We start from the raw sequence: 15956 nt of genomic DNA, 5'->3' as shown, positions 1-15956 counted from the left end.
TAATATACCAATAAACTAAACATTTCCATCAGCTAGTGACCTGAAGAAATAATTCTCCTGAGAAATTCATTACTTATTTATGTGTACACTGGTTTGAACCCCATAGAGGACAAGTGTGAACAAACAGATGGCAATGCAAACTCTACTGTGCAGTTACAAAAGAGACAAGGGACTGGGGTGACAGAGCAGATGGGGTGTACCCATAGGACAGGGCGCTGTGCCTACCACCACCCTGCAGGCCTCTGAAATAACTCCACAGTGGCCAATATCCCATCACCAAGTCACCCTTTAATACATGTGGAAAGATCTGACTCTGGCACAGCCCCATCAGAGTCAGCACCCAGACTGTCAGAATCTCTGTTCTTATCTGTTGGCCAGGGCTCCCTAATTGGACCAGATTAACAGCCCCAATCAGGGAACTCATATTCTATGAGGTCGACCTGACTGACTTTGTTGTAAAGACTACGGTCCCCGCCCTCATTTCATGAGCAAGGTTGGGAGGTGCAGTGTGGGCTGCCTGTTTGTGACCCAGTTAAATCCTTTAAGTGTGCCAATAGTGCTCATTTGCAGGCCTCTGCCCACTGTCACTCAGCTTTTGCAGGTAGCATGTGAGACCTGGTAGAATTGATCATGTGAGCTGTTTGGTCAGTGACAGGAGGGCGTCTCCTTTCCAGGTCCTGATGCCAATTGGTGGTGCCCCTCCAGCAGTCCCCGCTCACTCCCCATCCCCCTCGCTGAGGTTTTCCTGAAACCGACATCCTCCTATCGCCATCCCACCTACCTTCCCCCCAAGCCCCAGCCCCACCCTCCTATTGATCGCTCTGCCCCCGCATATTCCTGATGAAGGGCTTATGCCTGAAACGCCTGCTTCTTGGATGCTGCCTGACCAGCTGTGCTTTTTCCAGCGGCACACTTTTCGATTCTGCCTGGACAGAGTAAATAGAGGGTGTTCCCATTGGCGAAAGGATTGAGACGCAGGTGGTACCGATTGCAGCTTTGCACCAAATGAAGTCACAGAGACATGAGGAAACAGCCTTGCACACACACAGTTATTAAGATCGGGAAGGCTCAGTCTGGGAGTCCAGTGGAGATTGGGATATACGGGAGAGAATTAGATTACTATTTGAAGAGGAATATACATCAGGTTATGAGGAGAAAGTGGAGGGAATTAGATATAGTGAACCAGAACAGGCACAATTGACTGAATGGCCATCATCTGCACTGTAAGCACTGAATGACTTCATGAACTGCTCTACACCAACCCCTCCCCCAACACTCTTACCATTGGTTACCAAATATTCCCACACCACTTGGAAAGTAAACAGTTGTAATTGTTTGGTTGAATGGTTCTTGACTGACAGTCAAAGTGTCATTAATCCCTCCTTGTCCAATTATTTCAAACCCGGAGACAGAAGCCTTCAAAACCATATTTGGAGGACAAATGACCTACCGGTTGTTCCTCTGGGCTGGTCATATCAGCTATGATCGAATGGTTGCGTAGACTCAATCTGCTGAACAGCCTAATTCTGCTGCTAGATCTTACGGCCCAGTGATTATTGCTCAAAATAGCATTGCAGTCATGGAGGGCTGGCAACATCGGTATGTAAGGACAGCAACCCCTGGAAAGCAAGGCCTTCAGCATCTCTGGGTATGACTGAGATATTTTCAAATCAACTCAGTCCAAATGTAGTGGATGGATTGTGTAAAGGTTCAAAAATGTCAGATAAATTGGGAAAAGCATTTTAATTGGGAAAGGGGTCTTCTTGTGAAATTCCTATGTAAAATAACATTTCTGCATCACTTAATCCCTTCATGTGGAGTTAAGGTAACAAATGGGGATATTTTGAGAGTACAGAATAGAGGAGCCTTCGGATTGCTGTTTGATCTCAATATCCATCTGAAGTCAGCATTCTGCACTGCAGCAATTCTCACTCTGCCACTCCTGTTCTCTTGTAAGAAAACTACATCGTTTGAAGTGGATGAGCACGAATACCTGTGGCACTTAATGAAGTAGCTGGAGAAAACCATAGCTGCAGGGTTGCAAGGTTTCTGATTGCAGGCTTTAAAATCTAAACCCTCCAGTTGTATTTTGCTCACTTTGTTTCCACTATTCTTGTCAAATGTTCTCACACTCAGAGGCCTTAGGGTCACTCTTCCCATTATAAAATACCAACTATATTCAGTCTTATGAGAAATGAGGGCCAATTGCCATGGATGACAATCGATGTTAAGGTCATGGCACTTTCTAGGTTGGTTCAGCAAGCCGGCAGAGTTTTGCTTCAGAGTACAGCCTGGAGCAATTCAATGCTTGATTATACATAATTTGGAGATGCTGGTATTGGACCGGGGTGTACAAAGTTAAAAATCACACAACACCAGGTTATAGTCCAACAGGTTTAATTGGAAGCACACTAGCTTTCGGAGCGACGCTCCTTCATCAGGTGTTAGTCTTGTCTGGTGACAATCAGGTGATGAAGCAGCATCGCTCCGAAAGCTAGTGTGCTTCCAATTAAACCTGTTGGACTATTACCTGGTTTAGATTAGATTAGATTAGATTACTTACAGTGTGGAAACAGGCCCTTCGGCCCAACAAGTCCACACCGACCCGCCGAAGCGCAACCCACCCATACCCCTACATTTACCCCTTACCTAACGCTATGGGCAATTTAGCATGGCCAATTCACCTTGTTGTGTGATTACACATAGAGCACTATATTATCTGTATCCTCTTGGCCTTTGACTTTACAGCTCACTGTTCATGTTTAATCTGCAAACTGCAAAGGTTCAAAATAATACATTAAACTGTAGAAAGAGACCACTAAAAACCTGGACTTGGTTGGATGGTGGGTGCTTTGATATTACAGCACTCAGATGCAGCCTTTTCAAATGATTTCTGTTTTGTTATCTTTGAGACACATTTGAAAACCATCCGTGGTAAACTTCACAAACTGCACTGAACAGCCTGGTTAATTTCACAATTACATGGAACTTGCCTGGAGCAATTTGGGTGCATTTTTCACAAGATGCCTTCTAATCTTTGAATGTGCACAGGACTCAATCAGGTACAGCCCTTTATAAAACATTTCACTCGCACATTTTCCTCCACATATTCTAATTCACACGTTAGATAGTGATGGATTATGATGGTCACTTCTGCAACTCCCAGGCATTTTCTGTGAAACACAAACCTGTTAATTGAGACCAGTTTGAGCTGAGCTGCATTGCTATGGCAATGTGTGTTACATGTCACCACTTCCAATTAGAATAGAAGCCTAGATCCTTTGTGAATTCTCAAAGAGGATGAGAATGAGAGTTGCTTCATTTTATCTCACCTTTAAACATGTTTCAGATTAACTTTCATAAGAACTAATTGCATAGATATCATGCTTAACTGTATACACCAAACAACATCCTACTTCAATGACTGGTGTCTCCTTCAACTATTACGATATTCGCACTGAGTCTGCTTTCTTCTTGTGAATGCTCATGGCCACAAAAGGCCATAGTAACTGACAACAAAGCCCACGGTGATTAACATGATAAAGGATAAACTATATTCTGCAGTGTTTATAACCAAGTATTGATCATAAATAATATAACTGTGTCTCTAGGAAGGACGTACTACATTTACTTTGTGCATAAAGTAATGGATAAGTGGCCCAAGAATTTAGAGCAGATGTTAAAGCTCTTGATCTATCTGGTTCTCCGAGGGCCTCACTCAATGATGGCAGACCACAGACATACTGGATTAGATTGATGTAGACAAATCACATGGTCAAGATCAGGCCATAAAATGCTCAAGGGTCTGTGTTAGGACCACATTTTCACCCCACAAATTGTCCAGAGATAATAAACTGCACCCTCCCTTCTTTAGAAAACAAAGACATTTGTGTATCATTTTACAATAATAGTTTCCAAAAATCCTTGTTACATGGGATCCTATGTGATTTATCAACAGTTTAGGGAGTGTATTTCATTATTTTTATCGTTAAGGTTGGATACCACTGACCTTGGTATCTCACCTTATGCACATTTTTTTTATGAGGAATAGGTATGTTTGCATTTTAAAAGATTGACCCATTCTAAATCCAAGTCAATCTCTTTACACAGACTGTAGTGCCACATTCCTCATAACTATACAAAGCAAGGGTTACTGTTGAGGATTCTTTTTGCTACGGTTCCACCACTACTGCTGTCTGTTGTCTAACACATACCTTTTCTTCATGACCAAAACTATGCCAAGGAAAATGATGACAAACAGCAGAATTCCAGCAATAACCCCAGCGATTTTTACAGTGTGGTCTGTCTGCTTTTCTGGTTCTTCAGCGCTCGGTTTGCGAGTTGCACCTCCTGAAAGGACAGGAAGGAAATTAAAGAAAAAAGAAGTCCACATTTATTTTCACTTCTGCCTAGGGAAGAAAGATCTTCCTTGATTATTATCTCCCAAAGACACAGAAGAAATAACCTTGGCCTCAAATTTACACTGTGAAGATTAGCATAAGGACCACCTCTGACGTGTTTGAGTTTAAGAAAAGGTGGCAGTATAACATACTAATTCTTTTATTTTAATCGGGTTGGGGTGAGATTCGATCTAATTAAAAATCCATTCACTTAACTGAGTAGACATGAGAGTTTATTACTAGTGGATTGAATATTCTTTATTACATAAAAAGAAATATAGTATGTAATTGAATTCATAAATTTGCTTATATATTTGCCGATCTTAAACAGCATTATTTTGAGGTCACATTTCTTTAAACAAAAACCACAACTTTTAAAAATACGTTGTTCTTTCATATATACTTTATTGTGAAATATACCACTATGATGACCCGTAAAATAAAAGAATACATGCAGTGTATTCCTTTCTATGCTGGTAGTTATCAAGCCACAAACAGCAGCATGCGTCCATATGAACTGACATTGTCATAAAGGGACACACTGGACCAAGAAATAAATGAATTCTCCATCCACTCTTCATGAATTAACTCTCCCCGTGCCCCCAAATACTGAAGTGTCAATAATTCTTCATCTTGTTGCTCCTGTGCCTGAAGGAGTGAGATAAGCTCATTTATCATGCATTCCCTCTCTTTGTTTTTCTCTAAGCTCTACAGGTCTTGTCACCTTTGAGAGATCCAAATCGTAGCGAGCCATCTCGCCCACTAACTTTAATTTCCTAACAATTTATTCATAAACCGGCAGCCACTGAATGATCACAGAATCACTTAATATCTGTGTGGATGAGATAACTAGCATCGTGTAGTGAGTGCCTTAGCACTTGGAGGCTTTCTTTATCAACTACCATTTTCACTGTTTACCACATAATGTGATGGAATGTCAAAAGTACATTTATTGAAATTGCCTTTCTCTCATGTAAGTCAGATAACGAGAAAAGTGCTGGGAACATAGAATTTATGTTGTCAATGCCTCACATGCTCCACTGTAACACAGTATCACAGTGCACAGAATGAGGCCATTCGGCCCTATTATGATCTCTAACTTTTGGAAATAAATTTGGAATGGAGAAGAATGAGGCCTGATTGGAACACACCAAATTCTCAAGGGATTTGACAAGACCGATGTGGAAAGATTGTTTCCCCTTGTGGGAGTCTAAGACCAGAGGGCGTAAACTCAGCATTAGGAGCTTATTTAAAACAGATGTGAAGTTTATTTTTCCCTCATAAGGGGTAGTGAAGTGGTGAATACTTTACTGCAGAGGGCTGTCAATGTTGGCTCATTAGGATATTCAGGGATTAGATTACTTACAGTGTGGAAACAGGCCCTTTGGCCCAACAAGTCCAGACCGACCCTCCAAAGCGCAACCCAGGGCTGAGATAGAGAGATTTTTGATCAACATGTGAATAAAGGTTTATGGTGAAAGGGCAGAAAAGTGCAGGTGAAGATTATAAGATCAGCCGTGATCTCAATCAATGGTAGAGCACGACTAAATGGGCCAAATGGCCTGTGTCTTGTCCCATATTGGACTCCTCAATGAATAGCCGAGAGGATGACATGACAAAATTTCACATTTCATGAGTTTCATTGTAACAAAGGTATAAGCGCACAACTGATAAGGGCTATATTTGTAGAAAATTAATACTTTAAACCACTAAACAGAATGTCCAGTTTTTCTTTTAACGCCAGTGAAAATACAATGCGCACATATATGCTCCTTTATTTTGATATTTTGTTCTTATCGGATCAGTCAAAGGTGATTCTTAGCTCCCAAGGGTTTACCTCTGGTTGTTTCCTTTGTCAGCCTGGAAATATTTAATCTCAACCCCGTCTTTCACAGTGATGAATCTCCCCTGGAGGTTCTTCCTCTAGTACTGGCTAAATGAGTTTCTTTAATCCTTGTTTTAACACCTCATGATTTGCTCTGTTCAGCATGAATACAAACTCCTAACTGCAATCCTTCCTCGTGAGGGACAGAGGCTTGCTGCTTATAGGTGTCTCCCCTCTCCCAGAACCTGGCAGGCTAACCTTGTCAGTTCAAGGATATCTTAGACCCTTCCTCTCTCAGAGCCCATGAGGTGAGATTGTGGAGACTCAGAGCTGAAAATGCGTTGCTGGAAAAGCACAGTAGGTCAGGCAGCATCCAAGGAGCAGGAGAATCGACGTTTCGGGCATGAGCCCTTCTTCAGCAACACATTTTCAGCTCTGATCTCCAGCATCTGCAGTCCTCACTTTCTCCTCCATTGAGGAGACTCAGCCAATCAAAAGATTCACATTAGTTTCCTGGCAGATCTCAGAACAGGACGCATGACCCCTTTATTTTTAACTTAAATTAAGATCATAGTCCCAAAACCTGACACCCTCATTAACCTCATAATTCTAACGATGTTTAGATTAGAGTAGTGCTGGAAAAGCACAGCAGGTCAGGCAGCATCCGAGGAGCAGGAAAATCGACGTTTTGGGCAAAAGCCCCTCATAATCCTTACAGCCGATTGTGCCTGTGCTAATACTTTGGTCAAGATCATATATTAGCTCCTCTTCCCTCTGTCTTTACACAACTCTGTAATTTATTTTCTCCTTAAGCAATTATTCTGTTTCCTTTTCAAAGTTCCAGTTGTGTTTTCAGGCAATGTTTCCCAGAGTACGACATCTTGCTGTGTTAAAGGAAAACTTTACTCATATCGCTTCTGTTCCTTCCATCGATACTTGGAGATCTCATCATCTCATCTTCATTTATTCTTGACTTAAAATATTAAAGCATTAACCACACAAGTTACCTCATTGTTAGAAAACTGACGTGAATTTTACAATCGCTGGCACTGTAACCCATCTCTCAGTTCATCAAACAAAAACCTCCAAGCTTTTCTCTTTCCTACAGATGCCTACTTGAAATGGGGTGGAGCGCCGTCTGTTCCTTTTTGTTCAAGATGCCCAGTACTGGAACGATATATTTGGCTGACAGCATCAGCTCCAAATTAACTCGGTTTCCCACACAATCACCATTTGCCAGTGAGAATGGGGGAATCTAGGTTGATTTTACATTTTCAAATTAGTTATTACAAGAGGTCAGCTGGTAGACCACCTACTCAACCCCTACTACATTCCCAAACGTAATCACCTTGAACCAAATCAGGAATAAAATCTGTTTCCTTCTGAAAAATGTGACTAATGTACACTAGAAAGTATCAATAGAGAAAAAAAGAAGTGACTATATTTGGTTAACATTAAAAAAGCCGCAGGAGTGAAATTAATTGTGTTTTTAGAGTGAACTAAATGTACAGAAAGCAAAGATGCATTGCCAGCTACTGTTTCAATAAAGCATTATAGACCATGGGTGCCCACTATATAGGCTCTTAACAGCTTCACATTACTGTGCTGTGTCATAGCTTGGAAAACCACAGTTGAAATATAAATTTATCTCAGAAATACAAGAAAAAGTGGGCAATAAATCATAAATGACATTGGAAAGCATTAAAATGCATTTGGTTTGTGTTGCAGAAGGTATGAAAGTCTGTTTCAGTTTACATCAGACTCCTTTGAGACAGTTAACCCTGACCCTCTGCAATTGTACCCACAGAATTGCACGAGATTAAAATATAAAACAGTTCACCCTTTACCCAGCACATCAGGCCAGATGAGAAAAACCTCTCCCACTCCCCCACCCCCAAGTTGCTAAAACCTTTTAAATAGGGTAAACTAATATTTAAATAAACTACCACTTCTTTCAAAGTTGGATAAGGTGATAGCATATAAACAATCAATGGCTTGTGCACTAACTAATGCACATTGTCACTTTGGTAAGATCACTGGAAATCTACTTCTGTTGGTTTATTTTTAGGTATTACATGTCAATTTTGGTGCCATATTAATGTGTTGGCAACTATGAATCATACCCAAAGGTTATGACATCCTCATTACTCTTTTGCAGTCTACTGCCACCAATCACCTTTCTGATATACTGGTCCCCATCTGTACTCAGTCCTTGGAACACTTTTCATTGAAAGACTAACACAGTAAAGTACTTTCTACATTGGCTTTAACTTAATCAGGACTGACCTGGCAAGTGGAGAGAGTCCTTGCCCGCTGTTCAAAATAACTTAATTTTTCATCAATCATCTACTGGCTTTGGGTAATGTAAAAACAGATTTAAGGTCTGGAGGACAGTCATTCTTCAAACAAGGCAGACTTTTCCCTAAGTAAATATTTCCTGTGGAAATTTGGCGAACTTTGCAAACACAAAAAGATGCTATTCTACTAAATGTTGCCATAATGCGTATTATTTCTAACTTGCGTTAATTTGACCTATGATTCTTTGACCTTCTGGTTAGGTACTTCCAACAAAATACAGTAAAAGGTTTATTCCTGATCTCCAGCCATTCAAAACCACCTTACTGCCAATGGAGTACCTTGGATTGTAGACATTATTGTAATGTCAAAAACATGGAGGCAAGTTGCACAAAGAAGATCGTGTGAAGAGAATGTCATAATGACGAGATAACCTCTTTTCAGTTGTGTTGGTTGAAAGATAAGCAGTGGTTGAGCTATTTGAGAGAATTCATCATCTCTTCTTTGAATTAATATCACTGGATCTTTGAAATCCATCTCTTGGGCTGAATCCTCAGCAAAAGGTAGATGAAAGTGAGGTATTGCATTTTAGTAAAACAAATGGCAGGGCCCTGGGTAGTGTTGTAGAACAGGGACACCTGGGGGTTCGGTACATAATTCATTGAAATGTACGTCCAGGTAGATGGGGTGATTAAAAAGGCATTTAGCAAGCTTGCCTTCATTGTTCAGACTTCTGACTGTAGGAGTTGCGCAGTCATGTTAAGGTTGTACAGGATGTTGGTGGGGCCATTTCTGGAGTACTGTGTACAGTTCTGGTTGCCCTGCTATAGGAAGGATATTATTAAACTGGAGAGGGTTCAGAAAAAAATTACTAGGGTGTTGCTAGGAATGGAAGGCTTGAGTTTTAAAAATAGGCTGGGACTTTTTCATTAGAGTGCAGGAGTTTGAGGGGTGACGTTATAGTGATTTATAAAACCATGAGAGGCATAGTTAATGTGAATAGCAAAGGTCTTTTCCCTAGGTTAGGGTGTTCAAAACCAAGCGGCATATTTTTAGAGTGAGAGGAGAAGGCTTCAGAAAGGATTTGAGAGGCAACGTTTTTACACAGAGAGTGGCAAGTGTGTAGAATGAACTGTTAGAGGAAGTGGTGGATGCAGATACATTTAAAAGACATTTGGATAAGTATATGAATAAGTACATGGTTTGGAGGGATATGGGCCAAATGCAGGAACTAGTATAGTTTGAGAATATGGCCAGTGTGGATTAGTTAGACCTAAGGGTCTGTTTCCAGGCTGCATGAATCTATGAGTTTCTGACTTCCAGACGTGCAATGTGCCGAGGAGTGGCAGGTGGAGTTTAATTTTGAATAATGTATGGTGCTGCATTTGGAAAGGCAAGGCTTATACACTTAATGGTAAGGCCCCTGTGGAGTGTTACTAAACAAAGTGACATTGGAGTGTAGGTTCATAGTGCTTGAAAGTGGAGTCCGAAGTGGACAGCATTGTGAAGAAGACATTTGGTATGCTTGCCTTTATTGATCAGTGCATTGAGTGTAGGAGTTGGGAGGGCATGTTGTGGCTGTACAGGATGCTGGTTAGGCCACTTTTGGGACATTGTGTGCAATTCCAGTCTCCCTGCTATAGGAAGGATGCTGTGAAACTTGAAAGGGTTCAGAAAAGATTTACAAGAATGTTTCCAGGTTTGGAAGGTTTGCAATATAGGGAGGGGCTGAATAGGCTGGGGCTATTTTCCCTGGAGTGTCGGAGGCTGGGGGGTTACCTCATAGAGCTTTATAAAACCATGAGGGGCATGGATAGGGTGAATAGACAAGGTCTTTCTCCCAGGGTAGGGGAGTGCAAAACTAGAGGGTGTGGTTAAAGGTGAAATGGGAAAGATATAGAAGGGATCTGAGGGGCAACCTTTTCATGCAGAGGGTGGTGCATGTATGGAATGAGCGGCCAGAGAAAGTGGTGGAGGCTGGGGCAGTTACAACATTTAAGTGGCATCTGGATGGGTATATAAATTGGAATGTTTAGAAGGATATGGGCCAAATGCTGGCAAATTGGACGAGATTAATTTAGGATACCGAGTCAGCATGGACGAGTTGGACCAAAGGGTCTGTTTCCATGCTGTACAACTCTATGACTCTATGACTCAGTATGGCAGTGGAATGCCAGCCTAGATTTCATGCTCAAGTCTCTGAAGTGGGATTTGATCTTAAGAATTTCTGATTCAGGTATCAGAGCACTGCCAGCTGAAACTTAGGCACACTTTCAAAAACTGAGGCCTTATAATAGATCTAGACCAACCAGATAGTGACAGTGAAAGTAGACATTCTTCCACGCCACCAGGATAGTTGAAAATTGCTAAGACAGCATTGCAGTTACAATGTTTAAGTTCTCTGTTAACTTCACTGGTGAATGCACAATTTTGGGTAGTCAGGAAGGCAGAATTGTCTAAGCAAACAGAGGTTATCTGATTTAATATGGAAGGCACTATAATTGTTCATTATGTTGCTGAGATGGGCAAATCAGATATCAGCCAGAATTCTCTCTGCAGGGCAATTTCAGTTGACTACTCCTGGAAAGTGAGTATCTGCATATATTCAATGGCAAGAGGTCCTCTCAGGTGCAAAGGAGATGGATGGGTGATTTAATACAGTCATAGAGTCAAAGAGATGTACAGAGTGGGAACAGATCCTTCAGTCCAACCCGTCCATGCTGATCAGATATCCCAACCCAATCTAGTCCCACATGCCAGCACCCAGCCCATATCCCTCCAAACCCTTCCTATTCATATACCCGTCCAAATGCCTCTTAAATGTTGCAATTGTACTAGCCTCCACCACTTCCTCTGGCAGCTCATTCCATACACGTACCACCCTCTGTGTGAAAATGTTGCCCCTTAGGTTTCTTTTATCTCTTTCCCCTACAGATTGTGATAGATTTAGGTAAGGCAGAAAGAGGAAAGCTATTTTTGGTGGATAATGCTGCAAAGGTTTTAAGTAAGAAATGGAGGGGTGAGTCTGAGGAGTAACCTTATTTTACACAATGAGTGGCAATGACCTGGAATTTGCTGCCCTATGACAGTACTGGAAGTGGAGACAATGAACCATTTCAAAATGGGCACATGAGGGAAATAAATGTGCAGGGCTCCGCAGACAGAGTGAAGGAAGAAGACTCAGTGACTACTCAACAGAGAACCAGCAAGGACTCAAATGGCCTTCTTTTGCATCATAATGATTCTGTAATTTCCCTTCTTAACCCTAAATGGCCATCTGAGATGCTGAGCCCTAGTTCTCGACTCAATAACCAGGGAAATTATTTTTCTGTATTTACTCTGTGAAGCCCCTTTAAAAGTTTATATCCAATTGCACCATCTTTCATTTTTTGGAAACTTGAGGGAATATTAGGCAATTCTCACATCCTTGGAACCAGGCTAGTGAAACCTGTGAGGATCCAGAGCTGTCTAGAAGCAGAATATTACATTTTTAACAACTCATTCATGGCATATAGGCGTAGCTGACTAGGCCAGCTATTCCTGCATCAATCTTCTCTCTACATTGACTCCATGGATGCAAAACCATACTTGTGGAATTTTGGATGAATTGTTCCAAAATACTAACTGTGCCTATAGCATCCAAATAGCACCCTTGTTGACTATGTTAGAGGCTGATTTTGCATTTCTTCCTTCGAAATATACACAAGCAAATGCAGTTTTTCTCTGCTCAATTAAGGCTTTGCATTAGGTTGGGTTTGCCACATATTAGGCCCAATTAACCGTTCACAGACAAAAATGCAATTTGAAAGCATGCAGTGGAGAGAGATCCTAAGTGCATTGGTTAGTTGCAAACTTCCAAAGGCAGACACAACACAATGAGTTTGCTGTGTGGAAGGTAACAAGAGAAAATAAAATCTCTAAAACTGAAGAGAGAGAGAGAAAGAAAGGGAGTGAGTGAAGAAGAGGCAAAAAGAATGGCATGATGATTTGGTCTGTACTTGAACGTCTGACCTGTTAGTTGGTTGTCGCCTGCAGCAGGGGCGATGCGAATGTATGGTGTTGTAAGCTGAGTCACAATTATCGCAGCTAAGGCAAAGGAAGATTTTCCAGGTCAGCATGCATGAGAAAAAAGCCAGACTGAAGCTAGACTAGTAACAAGAATTACTTAGCGATCATATATAATATGCTACCATATGTTTAAGAAAGTGAGCAATACAGACAACTTAACTTGAACATTTCTGAGAAGAGGGACATGTGGCCAAAGCTTTCTGCCGTGCACATATCAGGGTGAATGCAAGAATACAAATTTCACATGATCTCAAGAATTTGTACAACAGGAGAAAAGGGTGCTGACTGGTGGGTACGTCAACTCAAATTGACCAAGGCTTTGACATGGGGAAACCAACGGCCTTGCCTTGGCCAATTTGAGGACTTGTCAGCCAATCAGTCTCCTTTCCTACTTTAGTATAAATTGTTGTGATTGGTTGGAATTTGGCATTCTCGCATTTGGCCTGGAGATTGCAAGGTAAACAATTTTGGTGACATATCTTTCTTTTTAGTAATATTCAGGTTCTGCACTACCAAGTGACAATGTTACTTATTCTGTTGAGAATCCATTTAGTTTGGATATCAAATAACATAAACTCTTGCATCAATTTATTAACCCTTAAAGAACTGTATTTTTGTCTGATAACATTAGAGGTGAAAGAAATAATTGTTTAATTGGCTTCATGACTTACCGTAACATAACTACTATGCAAAAAAAAATGGTACTGGCTTTTTCCTCATTTATTTTCCAGATATTTTCCCCTCCCTTCTTACACCATGTTCCAGTCCTCAGCTGAGAGCACAGGTGTAAGCCTTTGGCATTTCAGCCAGAATCCACGCAAATGAGTTCATTTTAAATAGGCCTCCAATTTCTCCCCCTCTTTCAACATGATGTTCAGATGCCAGCGTTGGACTGGGGTGGACGTAGTTAAAAATCACACAACACCAGACTATAGTCCAAACGGTTTACTTGAAAGTACAAGCTTTCGGAGTGCTGCTCCTTCATCGGCTAGCTATCTGTTTCAAATAAGCCTATTGGACTATAACCTGGTGTTGTCTTTGAACATGGATAATGTTTCCGTCTCTCTTCTTGGTCAGTCATTTGTTCTTATCCAATTTTTACCACTATTATTAATAATGTTCTTTGTCCCATTCAATGCTTTGTTTTGGTCAGGCTTCCCCACAACTGGGACTGTGATCATATTATATGGGGTGTCATGGACTGCACAACTCGGTGCTTGCAACCTAGAATATAGTATGCTACTTAAGCCAGAACTACCATAATTGTGACTTAAATTTTCTCATTTTAAATTGATTTATTCCTTTCCCTCTTGTTGTCTCCTGAAAGTTAACTCCACAAAATAGCTCCAGCTTTTCTGGCAGAATGGCTGGACCAAATCATTGGCTATTCCATAGCAATCTTGGTCTGCCTGGCAGTTCAAAAGGTGAGCTTGTTGAAGGGAACAGCACTAATGCCTAATGTAGCGACAAGATTCTTTCTAATTATGTTGCTGATGGATTGATTGATGAGGCCAAGATACATAATAATTTTATGCTGCTGCACTGCTGCCTCATCACCTTAGATTTTTAAATGGTACTATTGTGTAAGTGGTCGCCATAGTGACAATTACCATATCTTTTGTTTTGCTTCAAGCAGAGCTGTTCTAGAAACAGAAGCACCGAGATAATGATTTCTTTTCTCGATTCAACTTAATTCTTATTTGTGAGAAAGGCTCGGCAATTTGCAATGGGTGCTCTGCACTGCGTGGACCAGGACAGCACTAATTAGGATTATGATTGACCTGGCAGCATTGATGGCATTGTGCAAGGATGGACAATGTTGAAATGACAGCGTGCAAGCTCAATGACACTTTTAAAATATATCACGGTTACAGCAGTCATTCCAGATTAAAGACAATGCTTCATCAAGCCACGCACGCTTAACGTTATTCACACAGTGAATTTAAAATGATCACCCTTCACTTTTGAACAGTGCACTCAAAGGTTGTCCATTGCATAACTGGCCATATTTTCAAAATCCACAAAAATAACCCCAAAATGTTTGGTTCATCCAAGTTCTCCCTTTTTTGCTTGAATCCACTAACTTTCACCACGGTATGGTTCCCAACTGACCAAATGTAATCCTAGAGAGGGAGGTTTTGAATATCCTGCAAGGTTTCTCCCACTCGACAGAATAATTGCAACTAAGTGACATAAAAAAATCAATGACTCTGTTTCGGACTGTCTCAATGGCTCTTCCAATGAAATCAAAGCCAAAAGAGGAATTCCCCTGCCTAATGCCATGCCCACGCAGACATTCACGATTGGAGCACAGAATTTAACTAGGATGGAGATCTGAACAATGCCTAATGCTACCTGTACCTGATATCTAAGCTCTGGTTGAAACCAAATGCTGTTGCTCAACAGTTGCCAAGGCTGAGGTAGTTATGTTGCCCAGCACTGTGCTTGGTTTGGCTCAGCCTGACACAAGACACTAAAAATGCAGTGGGGTTAACATATATCATGTATATGTGCCTGGTAGTTTGGAAATGAGAGTCTTGCTTTAACACATGGGTTTTGTACTCCCATCGTAAATCATTTCATAATTCAGAAGAAGACACCGGCTATCAAATTGGAAGTAGTCCTTTGAGGGTTAATAAAATCACAGTAACTGGGTACTGCAGCAAACCAGGAAATTAACAATAGCAGAGAACGAGCAACAAAATTCATCCATTTACCAATATACAGTCATATTCAGATGCATGCTAGAACCGATCTGATCTATGTACTGCAGAGTACAGTTAAGCAAGGAGAAACTGCCACAGAACTAATCATCAGAATCATTTTCAGGCATTCAAAGGTAAATAAAACTTGTGTTGATGAGCTGATGAAACCAAAATATACACACAAGTTTTAAATAATCAATTTATAAAGAATTATCAAAGCATGTAGGAGACTTAATGTATGAAGGTGAAAAGAAAACATTTTCGTTGACATTTTGGCTGTTGAGAACATACATATTGTCATGCATTTTAAATGCCTTTTCAATTAGAAAGACAAGAATACAATTGCAGATGTCTGCAGTAAGAAGAAAGGTGAGAACTAAGACATACCTTTTGTGGCCACCCTGACGCAGTCAATTTTGGTTTCCTGTGTTAAATGAAAAGAGAAACTGTCAATTTTCGTGCATCAGCTAAAGCAAACATAACCTCATCACCAACTCTATTTAAAATCCATCGATAAGACTGACTTGGAGGAACAGGGACGTGTTTAGTAACATATTAGCAATAGCTCTTAAATTCAGAATGTACGCCAGCTGTTGACAATTGGAATGAAATGTACTTGGCATTTTAGATAAATACTTCAGTTAACATTTATCTAACAACTAG

At 40.8% G+C, this 15956-nt stretch overlaps 1 protein-coding gene across 5 annotated transcripts in view; it reads right to left on the bottom strand.

Annotated features, from left to right (window-relative positions):
* Positions 1-15956, bottom strand: part of LOC132815087 (receptor-type tyrosine-protein phosphatase mu-like) — an 888844-nt gene that overhangs the window by 229477 nt on the left and 643411 nt on the right. For 3 of the 5 annotated variants that reach the window (XM_060823829.1, XM_060823832.1, XM_060823830.1), the window contains exons 13-15: positions 15681-15717; positions 12532-12606; positions 4215-4350 (exon numbers count right to left, since the gene is read on the bottom strand). In XM_060823829.1, coding sequence (XP_060679812.1) covers positions 4215-4350; positions 12532-12606; positions 15681-15717 — 248 coding nt within the window. The remainder of the gene's footprint in view (positions 1-4214; positions 4351-12531; positions 12607-15680; positions 15718-15956) is intronic. The other 2 variants (XM_060823831.1, XM_060823833.1) reach the window with 1 other exon arrangement.

Source organism: Hemiscyllium ocellatum, chromosome 4 (genome assembly GCF_020745735.1).
Source record: "Hemiscyllium ocellatum isolate sHemOce1 chromosome 4, sHemOce1.pat.X.cur, whole genome shotgun sequence".
Classification (NCBI taxonomy): Eukaryota; Metazoa; Chordata; class Chondrichthyes; order Orectolobiformes; family Hemiscylliidae; genus Hemiscyllium; species Hemiscyllium ocellatum.
The sequence above is the reverse complement of the archived record's forward strand: the minus strand, read 5'-3'. Positions and strand labels throughout refer to the sequence as shown.